At 61.4% G+C, this 17,594-nt stretch overlaps 1 protein-coding gene across 1 annotated transcript in view; it reads right to left on the bottom strand.

Annotated features, from left to right (window-relative positions):
• Nucleotides 1–14,695: 14,695 nt before the first annotated feature.
• The window catches only part of LOC122383136 (pleckstrin homology domain-containing family G member 3-like), a 32,694-nt gene continuing 29,795 nt past the window's right edge, over nt 14,696–17,594 (bottom strand). The window contains exon 10 of the mRNA XM_043369286.1: nt 14,696–17,226. Coding sequence (XP_043225221.1) covers nt 15,433–17,226 — 1,794 coding nt within the window. The 3' untranslated portion in view covers nt 14,696–15,432. The remainder of the gene's footprint in view (nt 17,227–17,594) is intronic.

The following is a 17,594-nucleotide window of genomic DNA, read 5'->3' as shown; positions in this document are numbered from 1 at the left end:
AATCACATTTCTGTGAGTTGGATGCATTTTGTGCGGCTAGTAAAAGTGATGCATTTCATACTTTCGTGCTACAAAGAAGCCTCAAAAAGGCAAGGCGTGCTAGCAGGGGTGTCGATTTTTCAAAATGGTTGGGGGTGCTCAACCCCTGCACCGGGTGAAAGATTGCAGCTTTGCCATGGGGCACAACCGTACAAGGCAGGGTTGGTTATCCCCATAAGGTACTGATAATGCCGGGATTTCCACTAACATTTTGTAGGGATCATCTATGCGATTTGTCATCTATGCGATTTGTCATTTCATATTGTCATTTTCATTTATATTGTCACCGCTTTATTAATCAATCTGTTACCTGTTGTCAATTGCGCGTCAAGTTTGTTTGATATTTGTAAACCGGCCTGCCGCTGGCCTCAACCTTCCTAGTAACCGCTGTGCCATACGCCATAGAACGTGTCGTGCAAAGGTCACGGCGGCACCCCTGAGGCGGCCGCTGCCCGTACGTTTAGGAGCCCATTGTCGTGACGTCACGCCTGTGAACAAAGGTCACGGTAGGGGCTCTCCCGGCAGCCGGACGGTGACTCATACGTTGAGCTTGTCTCTCGCCGCGCCTGCGGGCATATTGGTAGTACTAGGGACGGCCAGCATATGACCGCGGCTTTCGGCGACATTGTCAATTCGTTTCTCGACTCTGCTGTTCGCTACAAGACAAATACACATAGAAAACGGCTCGGGCATTTGGAGAAGAGCGGCTACTCTGAGGCGAGGGAAGAACACGGAGATTCACACAAACGACCTGACTAGGTTGCACCGGCCACAGTCGACCGAGGTGGGCTTCCGCGCCCTTAAAGACGCCTCTGACTGGCCATTGCGCTGACACCCTGGTCGGACCACGGTCATTGATCGGACCCTGCCACTGGTTCGTGCTCAGGCTGCCTTAGCGGGTAGACCTGCTCGACCAGACGCCCCACTGGTGGGCGAGTGCTCGGTTCCGACTTTCACCGCCGGTCCAACAGCGTTCTGCTGGTTCCCGCCGATCCGGTTACGACACCGCAAGTGCCGTACCGACTCGGGCGTCCCAGGTGGGCGTAACGGTTACCACACCAGTTCGCGACCCCCAGGCTCTGTCAGCCGTCGTACGGCTCTCGGACGGACACTCTAATAGATCAGCCACAGATCAATAGGTTGTCACAGACCGTCCATCCAGCCACGCGCTACCCACAGCGCAGTACGACAATTGGTGACCCCGACGTGATCTCCGTTGTTCGACCTTAGCCTCTCGTCATGCCCGCGGACAGCGCACAGTCCGGCGCCGCAGCTCAAGACCCAGCCAGCGTTCCAGCTTCAGCCTCTGAGTCAACTCATCGGCCCATGGCTAGCTTCCGGCTACCACCATACTCTCCGGAAGAGCCCGACCTGTGGCTACTGCAGGTGCAGTGCGCTTTCGACGTCAGCGGGGTCGACTCCGACGAGCTGAGGTTTAAGCTCCTCGTCGCAAACCTCCCCGCCAACATCGCCGTCCAGGTCAAGGACGTCATCCGGTCATCTCGGTCTTTTGACGTGCTGTGTGCAGCGCTCCAAGCCCGCCTGGCACAGTCACGCGCCGACCGACTACAAGCCCTGCTCGGCCGCCAGCAGCTCGGCGATCAGAAGCCGACGGCGCTGTTGCGCTCAATGCGCAACGAGCTAGCCGCAGCCGGGGACGCCCCGGTTGATACGGAGCTCTTCCGTACCCTATTTCAACAACGGCTACCGCAGCCCGTCCGTGCTGCCCTCGCCCTCCTGCCAGCCGACAGCACGCTTGACGCACTGGCAGAAGCGGCCGACCGGTACCTGGAAGCTAGCGGACCGGACCCACGGCTATCAGCGATCGCGGCACAGCCGTACACACAGCCGGCACCGCCCATCGCTGCTGCAGTGACAGCCCCAGCGCCAGCTGCAACCCCTGCGCTGGACACCGTCATCGCCTCCCTGGTCGCTAAGATGGAGCGCCTGGAGGCCAGCAACCGACGACTCGAGGACGCCGTGCGACGCGACCGCAGCCGTTCCCGGCCGCGCCAGGCGTCTCGCCAGTCTCGCCGCCCGTCACCGGCTCGTCCTTCAACGCCGCCGCACGACGACACGCTGTGTTGGTACCACCAGCGATTCGGCGCCCAAGCGCGCCGATGCAAGTTGCCGTGCTCCTGGATCGCCTCGGAAAACTGAGGCGCCCCGTGCTGATGGCGCAAAGCACGGGCGCCCCTCCTGCCGCGCCACTCCTCTTCGTGAGGGACACGGAGACGGACCGGCAATTTCTAGTCGACACCGGGGCGCAGGTCAGCGTGCTGCCTCGCCGCTGCCTGCCCAACGGGTCCACACTGACCCCTGCTCCTGTCGGCCAGCAGCTCGTCGCGGCAAACGGCTCACCGATCGCGGTGCACGGCACCTGCCTGCTGGACGTCACCTTGAGTCAGCAGCACCGCCTGAAACATCGATTCTTCGTCACTGACGTCACCACACCCATCTTGGGCACCGACTTCCTGGCCGCACATCACCTCGTCGTGGACGTTGCCAACCAGCGTCTCCTGCGGGACGGCACCGTCTGCGCCAGCGCCGAGCGGTCACGGCTGTGCTCCATCGGAGTGCGTCTCGTCCGGGAGCAGGCTGCTGCTCGCTTCGCAGCTGTCCTCGCCCGGTACCCGGATGTGACCTCACCAAAACCTGGACCAACACCGGTGAAGCACAACGTGACGCACCACATCGTCACCAAGGGTCCACCGGTGTACCAGCGGCCACGACGCCTCCCGCCGGAGCGCCTTCAAATCGCACGTGCTGAGTTCAACAAGATGCTCCAGCAAGGCATCATTCGACCGTCGAGCAGCAGCTGGACAACTCCACTCCACATGGTGCCAAAGAAGAGACCCGGCGAGTGGCGCCCTTGCGGCGACTACAGAGCGCTGAACGCCCGCACCGTACCAGACCGCTACCCGCTGCCGTACCTGCGGGACTTTTCAGCCGACCTGCATGGGTGCACCGTCTTCAGCACCATTGACTTGGTGAAGGCTTACCACCAGATCCCGGTGGAACCTGCCGACGTCCCCAAGACAGCCATCACGACACCGTTCGGCCTCTACGAATGCGTTCGGATGCCGTTCGGCCTCAGAAACGCCGGACAGACCTTCCAGCGTTTCATGGATGAGGTCCTCCGTGGCATACCGGGCTGCTTCGTCTACCTGGACGACATTCTGCTGGCCAGCCCGACTGCCGAACACCACCTACAGCTCCTGGACCAAGTGCTTCAGCGCCTCAACACCTACGGCGTCGTCGTCAACAGGCACAAGTGCGTCCTGGGACAGGAGCAGGTGGTGTTCCTCGGCCACTCGGTAGACGCCGACGGCGTCCGCCCGCTGCCTGGACGAGTCGAGGCCATCAAAGACTTCCCGGAACCGACCACTCAGTCCCAGCTACGGAGGTTCCTGGGGATGGTAGCCTACTACCACCGCTTCATCCCCCAGGCAGCCGAGCTCCTGCAGCCTCTGCACGCCTTAATCACCCACAAGGCAAAACGCTCGAGAGCGCCTGTCACGTGGACAGACTCGGCGCGGCAGCGTTTCAAGAACGTCAAGGACGCCCTGGCCACGGCGACACATCTCGCACACCAAGTCCCGGACGCGCCGCTCGCCCTCTTCGTCGACGCCTCGGACTGCGGAGTGGGCGCCGTCCTCCAGCAGCACGTCGCCGGCGAGTGGCAGCCCCTCGCTTTCTTCTCGAAAACGCTCCAACCTGCGGAGAAGAAATACAGCACGTTCGGGCGCGAGCTGCTCGCTATCTACCTGGCCGTCCGGCACTTCAAGCACGCCATCGAAGGACGGTCAACAATCATTTTCACAGACCACCGACCACTGGTAACGGCCATCGGCTCCTCGTCCGACCGCTACTCGCCACGAGAGGTCCGCCACCTGGACTACATCGGCCAGTTCGTGTCTGACATCCGCCATGTACCTGGCAAGGACAACGTGGTCGCCGACACGCTGTCACGCACGGTCTCGATGGTGGCCCAGCCGCGACCCCAGCTCGCCGACTTCACTGCCATCGCCAAGGCCCAGTCTGAAGACGGCTCGCTGGAAGACCTCGAGACCTCAGACACCTCACTGCGCCTGCGCCACATCCCGGTCGGCGATGGACTCCGTCTGCTCTGCGACGAGTCCACCGGATCGCCTCGGCCGGTCCTCCCAGAGGCGCTGCGCCGGCCCTTCGCCAAGGCTCTGCACGACCTGTCGCACCCTGGCGTCGAGGCCACCGTCAAGCTCATCTCTAAGCGGTTCGTCTGGCCCGGTATGGATCGCGACGTGCGCCGCTGGACCCGAACCTGCCTCGCCTGTCAGCGCTGCAAAATCGGCCGGCACACCAAGTCTGACGTCGGCACCTTCCAGCCACCTCAGCAACGCTTCGACCACGTCCACGTGGACCTCGTCGGCCCGATGCCGCCGTCAAGAGGGCACTCGTACCTCCTGACGTGCGTCGACCGGTTCACTCGGTGGCCAGAAGCCATCCCTCTGCCGGACATCCGCACCACCACGGTCGCCCGCGCCTTCCTCGAGCACTGGGTCGCCCGATTCGGCGTTCCGTCCATCATCACGACGGACCGAGGCGCCCAGTTCGAGTCGGCCCTCTGGTCGGAGCTACAGCGATTCCTGGGCTGCCAGCGAACTCGGACGACGTCCTACCACCCGGCCTGCAACGGTATGGTGGAACGCCTGCATCGCCAGCTGAAGGCCAGCCTCCGTGCACACCAGGCTACGTCATGGACGGACGTGCTGCCGCTGGTGCTCCTGGGCATACGCTCCACCATCAAGGCGGACCTGCAGGCGACGTCAGCCGAGCTGGTGTACGGCTCCTCACTGCGGCTTCCTGGTGAGTTCTTCATCAGCAGCCAAGCCTCAGCAGCATCACCGGCCGGCTTCGTACAGGACCTGAAGCGCGCCATGTCTCAGGTGCGGCCGACACTCCCACGTCCGGTCCAGCGCGCCACGTACGTCCCGACGGCACTCCAGACGGCGACACACGTCTTCGTGCGCAGGGACTGTCACCGCTACCCGCTGGACGCTCCATACGACGGACCGTTCCCGGTTACCGAAAGGACCACCAAAACCATCACCATCGACCGTCGACAGAAAAAGGAGGTCATCAGCATCGACCGGTGTAAGGCCGCCTTCCTGGAGACGCCAGACGAATCCGGTCATCGACAGTCCGACCTGCCGACTGTGCAGCCGCACGGTACTCAGTCCAGCGGCCCGCCGGCCGCGCCACCGCTCAGCAATGAGCCCAGCGGCCCGGAGCTTCTGATCTACGGTGACGCACCAACTCGCCCTGCAGCCGTCGCTCGGGCTGACGCTGCACCATTGCAGCCTCAGCCGATACTACGGACGACCCGCTCCGGCCGCGTCATACGACCTCCGGTAAGATATCGCCATGTCACTTTTGTCCGCGACATGTCTGGCGAGGGGGTACTGTAGGGATCATCTATGCGATTTGTCATCTATGCGATTTGTCATTTCATATTGTCATTTTCATTTATATTGTCACCGCTTTATTAATCAATCTGTTACCTGTTGTCAATTGCGCGTCAAGTTTGTTTGATATTTGTAAACCGGCCTGCCGCTGGCCTCAACCTTCCTAGTAACCGCTGTGCCATACGCCATAGAACGTGTCGTGCAAAGGTCACGGCGGCACCCCTGAGGCGGCCGCTGCCCGTACGTTTAGGAGCCCATTGTCGTGACGTCACGCCTGTGAACAAAGGTCACGGTAGGGGCTCTCCCGGCAGCCGGACGGTGACTCATACGTTGAGCTTGTCTCTCGCCGCGCCTGCGGGCATATTGGTAGTACTAGGGACGGCCAGCATATGACCGCGGCTTTCGGCGACATTGTCAATTCGTTTCTCGACTCTGCTGTTCGCTACAAGACAAATACACATAGAAAACGGCTCGGGCATTTGGAGAAGAGCGGCTACTCTGAGGCGAGGGAAGAACACGGAGATTCACACAAACGACCTGACTAGGTTGCACCGGCCACAGTCGACCGAGGTGGGCTTCCGCGCCCTTAAAGACGCCTCTGACTGGCCATTGCGCTGACACCCTGGTCGGACCACGGTCATTGATCGGACCCTGCCACTGGTTCGTGCTCAGGCTGCCTTAGCGGGTAGACCTGCTCGACCAGACGCCCCACTGGTGGGCGAGTGCTCGGTTCCGACTTTCACCGCCGGTCCAACAGCGTTCTGCTGGTTCCCGCCGATCCGGTTACGACACCGCAAGTGCCGTACCGACTCGGGCGTCCCAGGTGGGCGTAACGGTTACCACACCAGTTCGCGACCCCCAGGCTCTGTCAGCCGTCGTACGGCTCTCGGACGGACACTCTAATAGATCAGCCACAGATCAATAGGTTGTCACAGACCGTCCATCCAGCCACGCGCTACCCACAGCGCAGTACGACAATTTCCCAAGGGCAGAACGTTCTTCTTGAAAATCATTCTGCTCGTCCTAGTACTTGGCTACCTTGTTACATAAACATCTTTCCGAAAAAAGTCGTATATTTGCCGGCAGCATGGCAGCAGCCCCGACACCTCTGTAATAAGGTGACAGAAACCAATGACGGCGATTAGCACCGGTGCAGCAGCCGCTGCGGTCCGCAGGGGCGGACATTGCGCGGAGGCAACGGTGGCTACGAGGCTCTGGCGGTAATCAGACGATCCCAATAATGATCGCTGAAAAATGACAGGTGATCGCATTTGGATATTTACGGGTTTACGATTTCCCTCAGTGGCGTAGCCAGGTGGGCCGTGAGGCACGTGCCCCCCCCCCATCAGGTTCGGGCCCAGGGTCCCCTCGGGTTATTCGGGCTTGAGGGGCCCTGAGGCGCCATTGGCCGCTAAGAGTCAATGTTGGCCATATTTGGACAAAGAAGGATCCACGGGGCTCGTAAAAACCCTCATGGGCCCACAAGTACCAACACTAAGATCTCCATAAGGGCCTCAAGCCAGTCTCTGAGGGCCCCTTGGCGGCCTCTGAGGGCCCCTTACCGGCTTCGGAGGGCCACATGTCGGACTCTGGGGGTCTTAACCGGCTTATTCCCAGCCAGCTAATTTGGTCTTGGCCGTAGCTGGTTTTACTCTGGCTAGCTCCGGCATTTGCTCCGGCTAAAGTACGGGCAAGGTCTGGGGCTCTACTGGAGCTGACACACGATACCGGAGCTCGCCCGCATCACAGCCGGACTTATGCCGCATCAGCCGCGCCGTACCTCCACCGTACTTCAGCCACAGTAAGCCAGAGCAGCTATGGGGTGCAGCCGGACCTGGTCGTAGGGAGCCGGACTTGAGCCATGGCAGGGAGCCTGACTTGAGCCAGACTTGGCGGTCCGGAACCATACCAACCCGGGAGCGCTACAGCAAATACTGGCTAGCCGGAATAGAGTCGTATCGACCCAAACCCCGGATTTGACGGCGTTCCGTTTATACCGGCCCAAGTCTGGCATGTTGCAGTTGCCGGGGCAAAACGGACTTGCGCCGAACCAAATTGCTGGCTGGGTAAGGGCGCCAGCTCTAGGAGCTCCGCACCCGCCTGTAATGGCCCCACACCCATTTCTCTGAGGGCCCCTATAACGGCGACTGTTAGGGCCCTCACCGACGCCCCTGAGCGCCACACCGGCGTCTCTGAGGCCCTACACCAATGCCTTTAAAACCCCTACATGGGCGGTTCTGAGGGCCCTCGTCAGGTAACAGCGACCCTGATGGTCCCACACAGGTGGCTCGGAGGGTCCCAGCGGCGTCTGAGAGCACCATGCCGGTCTCTGAGAACCCCACAAGGCTCCTGAAGGCACCGGTGACCTCTTGATATCTTCTTGTCGGCCTATGAAGGGTCCCTTCCGTAACAGCAGTTCTGAGGGCCACACGCGCGCCTGTGATGGCCCTAAACCAGTGTCTCTGAGAGCCCCCACAACGGCGCCTGTGAGGGCCATCACCGGCAACTGTGAAGCCACTACACCGGCGCCTCGGAGGGCCATACATTGCCATATCTGAGGGCCCCGCACTAGTGCCTCTTAAGGCCCTATATCGGCGGCTCTGAGGGCCCAACACCGTCGCTTCTGAGGGCCCCACAAGTGCACATGACGGCCACCCACCGGTGACATTTGTGGCTGGTGCCGTGGCGAGTCGTGCTCTAAGCCGGATGAAGCCGTTCCAGTGTTTGGGATTCGCAACTTGGGATTCCACACAACGACGGGCTGGGAAGTTCCCTGATGTGGAGCCGTCTCCCCCAAACACTTAGATCGGCCAAGGATAGCGATGTATTTGAAACAGCATGAGCAAGCTATGTAGTGAACACAACGATGAAACCATAGTTCGTTTTGGCAAAGTTAAGGACAGTACAAAGCAGTGAGAAAACGTATAACAGAGCGAGAGATACTTTCTAGTAGAGTGCATGAATGGCCACACGACGATGAACATTATGATACAAACACACGAACATACATTTCTAAAACATTAATAAATCGGACATAGAAATGAACAAGTGGAGCAGAGCCATCTGGCGGATATCGCTGAACCTGCGCCTCGCGTCAGTTGCGACAGCAGCGCCACGTTGAGGTCGACGGTGGCGCCGCCCCGCGTCGGAGCGCTTGCCAGTCGCCAGCGGCGGTAGTGCCGCGCCGCGTCGGAGAACGTGCGGCGGTGCACTACATCACCCTCCCCCTAGAGACGGCACTGCGAACGTGACGTTAAGAAAACGCGTTGGTGGCCGTACAGCACGGCCGGAGCGGGTCGTCCGTAGGCACGGCGGTGGGGGCGCGGGCGGAGGCGGCGGCTGTAGCGGCAGGTCGCCACGCGGTGGCGGAAGCGGCGGCCTCGGTGCGCGAGGCACTGGCAGGAGGAGCTCTGGGCCGGAGGCCGGTGTTGCCGAGTCGGCGGAACGCGCCGTGTCTTGGACCGCAGACGGCGATGCTGTCGGAGTTGGAGCAGGTGGGGGCCGTTCCAAGTGCGCCGGTTTGACTCGGTCGATGGAGATAACGTCGGAACGACCGCCTCGGTCCACAGTGACCGTCTTCGCCGATCTGTGTAGCACCTTGTATGGTCCGTCATAACGCGGGGCAAGCGGCGGCTTCACTGCGTCGTGGCGCACGAACACGTGCGAGGCGTGGTCCAGCGCGCGCGGCACGTACGACGGCGCGCTTGGTGCTGGTCGTGGTGCCGTCGGGCGCAGTGCCGCCATGGTGCGCTGAAGCTCGGCGGCGAATGATTCCGGCGTAGGAGGCGCGGTGGCGGACGGGGTGATGAGTTCACCAGGTAGGCGGAGCGGCGCTCCGTACACCAGCTCGGCAGTGCTGCAGCCCAGGTCTTGTTTGAGCGCCGAGCGGATTCCGAGCAGCGCCAAAGGAAGAGCCTCCGTCCAGCGGGCGGGCGCGGCGGCGCGCAGCGCGGCCTTAAGCTGCCGGTGCAGGCGCTCCACCATCCCGTTGGCCTGGGGGTGGTACGCGGTGGTCCGGCGCCGCGCACAGCCCAGGAGAGTGGACAGCTCAGCCCAGAGCGCCGACTCGAATTGGCTGCCCCGGTCGGTGATGATCTCGTCCGGGACGCCGAACCGAGAGATCCAGCCGGAGATCAGCGCCCGGGCGACCTCTCGCGCCGTGATGCCACGCAGCGGGATCGCCTCCGGCCAGCGACTGTACCGGTCCACCACCGTCAGAAGATACGAGTAGCCCTCAGACGCAGACGCAGAAAACGCAGCTCTTCGTCCTCTAGCTGGCAGGCTGCGAGCTTGTCGAAGTCGTCGACTGGCGGGCACGGTGCTGAGAGCATCGCCACTGTTCGACTCAGAGCGTCCGCAGCTGCGTTTTCTTTCCCAGGCACGTGCCTGATGTCGGTGGTGAACTGGGAGATGAAGTCCAGGTGCCGGATCTCCCTCGGCGAGTAGCTGGCTGACCCGGACGAGACTGCCGACACGAGGGCCTTGTGGTCGGTGAAGATGGCGAACTGGCGGCCTTCCAGAGTGTGCCGGAAGTGCTTGACCGCCAGATACGCCCCGAGCAGTTCGCGGCCGAAGGTGCTGTAGCGTGTCTCTGCTGGTTGGAGTGACTTCGAGAAGAAAGCCAGCGGCGTCCAGGTCCCGTGCGAGTGTTGCTGCAGGACAGCGCCGACGCCGGTGTCAGAGGCATCGACCTGCAGACTCAGCGCTGCGCCGGGAGTGGGGTGCGCGAGCTGCGTGGCCTGAGCCAGGGCAGCCTTCACGCGTTGGAAGGCGTCCTCAGCGGTTGGCGTCCACTCCACCGGCGCCGCGCGTTTGCGTTTCTGGTCCAGCAGGTGGTGAAGCGGTCGGAGGAGGCCGGCAGCACCAGGCAGGAACCGGTGATAGTAGGTCACCAGGCCGATGAACCTACGCAGTTGGCGTTGCGTGGTCGGCTGCGGAAACTCCTGGACTGCGGCGACCTTCTCCGGCAGCGGGGCGATGCCGTCCGGGGACACATCGTGACCGAGGAAGCTGATACGGTTGACGCCCAGCACGCACTTCTTTGGGTTGATCGTGACGCCGAACTTGTCGAGACGTTCCAGTACCTGACGGAGGTGACGGCGGTGCTGCTCGACGGACGTGCTGGCGATGAGGATGTCGTCGATGTACACGTAGCAGCACGTCAGCCCGCGCATCACCTCGTCCATGAAGCGCTGGAATGTCTGACTGGCGTTGCGAAGACCGAAGCTCATCCGCTGCATCTCGAATAGCCCGAACGGTGTGACGATGGCCGTCTTCGGGATGTCAGCGGGTTCGACCGGGATCTGATGGTACGCGCGGACGAGGTCGATCTTCGAGAAGATGGTACAGCCGTGCAGGTTCGCGGAGAAGTCCTGCAGGAACGGTATGGGATACCGGTCCGGGACGGTGGCGGCGTTCAGGGCGCGGTAGTCGCCGCACGGGCGCCACTGTCCGGGCTCCTTCTTGGGCTCCATGTGGAGGGGCGACGCCCAGCTGCTCTTGGATGGGCGGGCGACCCCGAGTCTGATCAGCTTGTCGAACTCCTGACGGGCGATGCGGAGTCGGTCGGGTGGCAAACGCCGAGGGTGCCCCACACGAGGAGGTCCACGTGTCACGATGTGGTGAGTGACGTTATGGCGCACGGGCAGGAGTTGCGCAGATGTGGCCGTCACTCGAGGGAACTCTCTAAACAAGTCTGCGAGAGTGGGCGCCGCGCACATGCGCACACCGACGGAGCCGATGTCGGCTCGGGTTCCCACGGCGCACGTCGTGCCGTGTTCAGCCTGGAGGAGCTGACGGCGCATGTCCACCAGCAGACGATGATGGGCGAGAAAGTCCGCTCCCAAGATCGGCATCGATACGTCAGCGACCATGAAAGTCCACGGGTAGTCCACTGTTCCGAAACGCACCGAAGTCGAAATAACGCCATGGAGCTTGATCTCTGTGCCGTTGGCTGCTTCCAGTCGAGGCGCGTCGGGCTGCTGCACGGTGGTGCCGTCGGCCACGACTCGTGGTGGGACGACACTCACCTGTGCGCCGGTGTCGACGAGGAACCGCCAGTTCCGGGCAAGGTCGGTGACATAGAAGAGGGGCGCCAGTGTTGGCCGGCCCGTCTCCGCTGGCGCTAGCGCGGACAGGCGGGCTAGTTTCCCGACCAGGAGCACGGCGGTCTGCAGCGGTGGGCCTCCGCGCCGTACTTCTGGTGGTACCAGCAGTACCCTTCATCAGGTGTCACCGATGCCGGTTGAGAACTGCCAGACGAGGCAGGTGCGGGTCGGCGCGGACGGGAGCGGGAGCGGCCACGCCGAGGAGCGTCGGCACCGCCCCGCTGGAACACGGCTTCAATTCGTGCTACCGCAGCGGTGAGGGCGGTGACGGCAGCGGCCATGCCGGCGTTACCGCACCCGCAGGCGGCGGGCGGTCCGGCGGCGGCCACCGCGCTGGCCGGCGGGGCGAGCGTGACCCCAGGGCCGGCCGGCGGGCCACAGGCGGCAGCGACACCGGCCGTCGGCGTGCAGACAGCAGTCACGGCGGCGCCGCCAGAGGCCTCCTGGAAGCGGTCGGCCGCGCTGGCCAGGTCATCAATGCCAGTGGCCTCCGGCAGCAGCGCGAGGGCGGCGCGGGTCGTCGGCGGTAGGCGCTGCAGGAACAGCGTCCTGAGAAGGCCGAGGTCGTGGCCCGCGCTGCCCAGCATGTGTTGCATGCTGCGCAACAGCTGCGTGGGCTTCCTGTCGCCCAGCTGGTGGTCGCGGAGGAGTGCCTCGAGGCGTGAGGCGCGCGACTGGGCCAGGCGCGTGCTCAGGGCCCCTTTTAGTTCTGAGAACGAACCGGTCTCGGCTGTTATCACGTCTCGAACTTGTGAAGCGACATGGACAGGCAGGTTGGCCACCAGCAGCCGGAACTTGTCGTGGTCATCCGTGATGCCGGCGACGGCGAAGGCACACTCGACCTGCACCAGCCAGAGCTCGGCTTCTTCAGGTGCGTAGGCCGGCAGCCGGAACGACGCGAATGGCCGCGTCGGCGCGTCCTGGGCGGCACTCTCCGGCTCGATGGGTGACGGCATAGTCACTATATACGGCAAACACTAACACTAGAGGCACACTGAAAGACTGTCGGTAATCACTAGGCGCTCGCCGCGCTCGCTGCGCTGCACTGCGTTGGCGCTCGCTGCGCTGCACTGCGTTGGGCGCTCGTTGCGCTGCACTGCGTTGGCGCTCGCTGCGCTGCACTGCGTTAGGCGCTCGTTGCGCTGAGGCTAGGCCACGTCACCAGCGCACTATTCACTGTTCGCGGCAGCGGAAGCCGGGTGAAGATCACCCATTCTTGCCGAGGCGATGGGGAGGCCAGGTCAAAGATGACCTCTTCTTGCCGAGGCGGAGACGATGACTTCTTGAGCTACCAATCACGTCGGGGTCACCATTTGTGGCTGGTGCCGTGGCGAGTCGTGCTCTAAGCCGGATGAAGCCGTTCCAGTGTTTGGGATTCGCAACTTGGGATTCCACACAACGACGGGCTGGGAAGTTCCCTGATGTGGAGCCGTCTCCCCCAAACACTTAGATCGGCCAAGGATAGCGATGTATTTGAAACAGCATGAGCAAGCTATGTAGTGAACACAACGATGAAACCATAGTTCGTTTTGGCAAAGTTAAGGACAGTACAAAGCAGTGAGAAAACGTATAACAGAGCGAGAGATACTTTCTAGTAGAGTGCATGAATGGCCACACGACGATGAACATTATGATACATACACACGAACATACATTTCTAAAACATTAATAAATCGGACATAGAAATGAACAAGTGGAGCAGAGCCATCTGGCGGATATCGCTGAACCTGCGCCTCGCGTCAGTTGCGACAGCAGCGCCACGTTGAGGTCGACGGTGGCGCCGCCCCGCGTCGGAGCGCTTGCCAGTCGCCAGCGGCGGTAGTGCCGCGCCGCGTCGGAGAACGTGCGGCGGTGCACTACACATTTGAAGACCCCACACCGGCGACTCTGAGGGCCACATCGGCGTCCGAGTCCGTGCCGGTCTCTAAAGACGACCCCACAGGGTTTCTGAAGGTACCACCGGCCTCTGATGGCCTTTGCCGGCCTCTGAGGGCCCGTCGCCGGTCTCTGGAGCCCCCTGCCGGCTTGTAAAGGGTACGCGTTATCAGTTCTAAGGATCAGACACTCGTGTACGACGGACCCACATCAGTGTATTTGCAACTGAACGTTTTTTTTCGCCCTTCTTCTTAAGACTAACTTTTCTTTTCTTTACATCTTATTTCATGCATTGTAAATTGCGTAATTGTTTTATTTTTAGTAGTGAAAGACTGCGGAACGAATTATTTTCCTCAAGCAGAGTTAGTGGGAGTTATTGAGGGACAAAATGATTGGGGTTGCTAACTGGAACATTTGGGGGTGCCCGGAAAACCATTGGGGGTGCTCATTTTAGCATTGGGGGTGCTGCAGCACCCCCAAAAGTATACAAATCGACACCCATGCGTGCTAGTCTTATACACCGCAAAGTGCAGAGGTGGAGATCTCAGGGGGAAGGGGGGGGGGGGGGGTACACGAAAACGAATTATTGCTCTGTAAGTCAATGGTACTGCCTCCAGCCCGGCTTCATCTGCACGGCCTGGAACCCCCCACCCCCTTGAAATTTTGAAAGCTCCCCTGGCAAAGTGCCAATGACGATCTGGTCTTCATAGCGAAATATCCCTCCTCAACAGGCTCGAACATCATTAACCTAATCCAGACCCAGCTCAGCTTCGTCTAGACTGATAGCACATGTCGCGCTAACTCTAACTGATGAGGCCGTGGGCTCAAATAACATATCTAACTCCGCGGCCGCTCTTTTGTTTCCAAAAGCCAGCCTGGAGGTCAAGCCTTTACTGATAGGTTAGGTCTAGGTAGGTAGGCAGGCATATGCTTCGCCCAGGTTTTGGCTGCTAATACTTGAACCGGATAATTTGTTTTATCTATAATGTTAATGTTTATATGTATCTATATCTAATATCTATAATGTTTTATATGTAAGTCAATGGTACTGCATCCAGCCCGCCTCCATCTGCCCGGCCTGGACCCCTCCCCCCTGACATTTTGACAGATCTCCAACCCTGCTATATAGACTTCGGAATGCATCCGGCCGGGCCTCCTAATAGGTACCTACGTTAGACGGGGCCCTCCGCTGATCTGATCGGTACACCTTGATATGATGCGTTCAACTGCATGTTTAAATATTGTATTAAGGCTTATACCTGATCGAGCACATGTTCATGAAAGTGGTACGTCATATACCTACTGTCCAGTAATCACATTACATCACATTCATATGCGTACACAAGTGACCATGTCAGAATGAAGCACTCTCTAGCATGCAACCCTAAGGTTCTTGTCTGCCAGGCGGCCAGCCTCTCTAAAGAGCTGCCAGCCAAGACACGTCATTAGCACAGCTAAGGCGATGACTTGAATCAAATCGGGTAGCGCCAATTAAAATTGGTAAAAAATGTCCGCTAGTAGGTGGCACAATCCCTGCCATAGCGTTCCCTCATTAATCTGAGGCGGACACGAACCAGCCTATGGAATGACTAGAGAAAGCAGCCACGATCCAGGGGACTAAAACGATAGCCACAAACTAGCCACGGACTTTTCTCTAGACTCCTAGCGCCCCTGGCGACGAATGGCATAACTACAGCTACGAGTCCTGCTCGGGCAATACCTAAAGCGCGGCGCAAAGAACTGGACTACACGCGACAGTGCGACACGGAATGGATAGTGCCTAGTCGTCACATTTAGTCATTTGGTCAATGATCGGCATCGAATCACAACTCACTAACTACTTGATTGCACCGCTGCAATGCGCCAACCTCGAATCACAGGGCATGTGGCAGTAGGACGGCTCAAAGGGGAGCCTGCTCTTATGGTCAGTGGCGCGTCGGGAGGATCGTCGTAAGGCAGTCACATCAGAAGCACATCCCGACACTGACGTGCTCCAGAATCTCCATATTCATCTCATAAAACCCGTCCGTGCAGCGCTCTGCCGTCTCCGAGCCGCTGTCGCTCGCAGATGATTGGTTACTGGCCAGTGACGTCATACTGCCGAGGGCCGGCTGGCACCGCCGCGGGCCGGCCAGCAGCGGCGACTCGAGCGGACCGCTGGCGGCCAGCCGGGCGCCCAGCGCGTCCCCGGCTGGTGGCGGGCGGTCCCCGCCACCGCCCGACAGCAGGTGGGCCAGGCGCTGGCGCAGCCGATCCGTGCTGCCCTCCAGCGGCGCCGGCAAACACTTGTGACTTTCCGCACCCCGCAGAGAGGGCGCTGAATGCAGGTAGTGAGCCGCTGAGACCGGCGACTGGCGCGGGCTGGCGGTACCTGAGCGCTGCCACTGCCCTCCGGAGCCGGGCAGACGCTGCAGACTCGCGGCGTGGACCTCTGAGGCCAGCGGCGGCCCCCGGCTCTTTCCGTTCACCATCGAGAGCGGCCGCCGGCGCTTCCCGTCCACAGACTGGGAGGGTGGCCGCCGGCTCCTTACGTCAATGAGCTGGGAGAGCGGCCGCCAGCGGCTCCTCTCGGCACCCGCCGAGCTGCCGGAGCGCCGCAGCAGCACGCGCAGAGAGCCGAACGACCTCAGCTGCGACCGCTGCGACCGCGGCTCGTCCCCAGGTATTCGCTGCGGCTCGTCCTGAGCGGCTGGCTGCGGCTGGCCGTCCCCCTCCAGCGGCTCGCTCAGCTCGCAGTACCACGTAGACCTTTGTCTCGGCTCTGCAGCAGCCTTTGGAGCCGCCTTGGGTACCGCTTCACCTCTCGCCACCGAGGACGAGTCAACGTCCCTCCGCCTGACGTCCCTTTGTGACGGCCCTTTTCCGTTGTCCTCGAAGTACCGGCTCAGTCTCAGCGACTTGCTCCTGAAGAGTCCGAAAAACTGGCGCAGCTCGGCGCGGCCGCTCTGGCGCAGCTCGCTCAGCCGATGGGTCACTGTGCGGCGCGGCTGCGGCTCCGCCCGAGCCGCGGGCGCCTCCAGCGGCGGTCCTCCAGCCATCGACAGCGGCCGGGCGCCGTAGTCGAACAGGCTGACGTACTCGACGTTGTCCCGGCTCTCGATGGTGATGGCCGACTGGGGCCGCTGCGCGCGCCGCAGGCCGGTGCGGGGAGAGACGGCGGCCGACGGCTGCTCGTCGGGACCCCGCACCGTGGTCAGCGTGAACTCGTTCCAGCTGACCAGCTCGGGCATATTGTCCTCTTCTGCGGCGAGCTCCGCCGCCCGATCGCCGCCCTCACCGTCACTGGACGCGTCCGGAGGGTCTGCTGCCTCAGCGCCCTGTCGGGCGCTCGGAGCTGGAGACACCTCCCCGCGCCGAGTGTCAGCGGCGGGAGCGGCCGGCGGCGAGTCACTGCGGCCGCCCGCCTCGGCGAGGTACGGGCTCCAGTCGGGCTCTCGCTCGCTGGGAGAGTCGCTGGACGAGGTGGGGCTGCGGCGCACCTCGCGGCGCGGCTTCTCCCACAGCCGCTGGAAGTGTTTGTGCTGCAGCACCAGCTGCTCCACAATCGTCTGGTCGTCGCGGCGCTGGTGCCCGTTGTCGGCGGCGGCTGGGACGGCAGAAGGGGTGGTCGAGGACGCCGAGGTGCACGTGGAAGGGTGTGGTGAGCCGCGACCGCCGCCGGCTGACTCCTCGAGGTCCTCTTCGTCCAAGTCCGGCAGGAACGTCGAGGCGCGCTCCGCGCCAGCGCAGGGCGAGCACGGCGGTGTGCTCTTCCCACTCTGCGGGCGCACAGAGAGAGCGTGACAGCGAGCAGGCACACTGAGCCAGTCAGTCAACAGGAAGGGCATAATGGACCAGTCAGTCGACAGGAGAGGCACAACGGACCTGTCGGTCGATATGCGCCGGAATCACCTCTGACGTCAGGCTGAACAGATACTCTGTGAAATGAACCTTCAATACTCACCTGAGGTGCAACGCGACAAAGTTTTATGCTGGAATAAGTAAGTTTGCGAGATATAAAACGCGTTTACAATCCATCTAACTTTAAACGTGCGCCAGCCAAATGCCCAATTCAAAATGACGTGTTAATTTAACGTCGGTATCGACACCAAAACACAAAATCTTTTGAGGTCGAATCGAGCGTGGA

The sequence above is a fragment of the Amphibalanus amphitrite genome, unplaced genomic scaffold, assembly GCF_019059575.1.
Source record: "Amphibalanus amphitrite isolate SeventyFive unplaced genomic scaffold, NRLGWU_Aamphi_draft 000156F_arrow, whole genome shotgun sequence".
Lineage (NCBI taxonomy): Eukaryota > Metazoa > Arthropoda > Thecostraca > Balanomorpha > Balanidae > Amphibalanus > Amphibalanus amphitrite.
The sequence above is the reverse complement of the archived record's forward strand: the minus strand, read 5'-3'. Positions and strand labels throughout refer to the sequence as shown.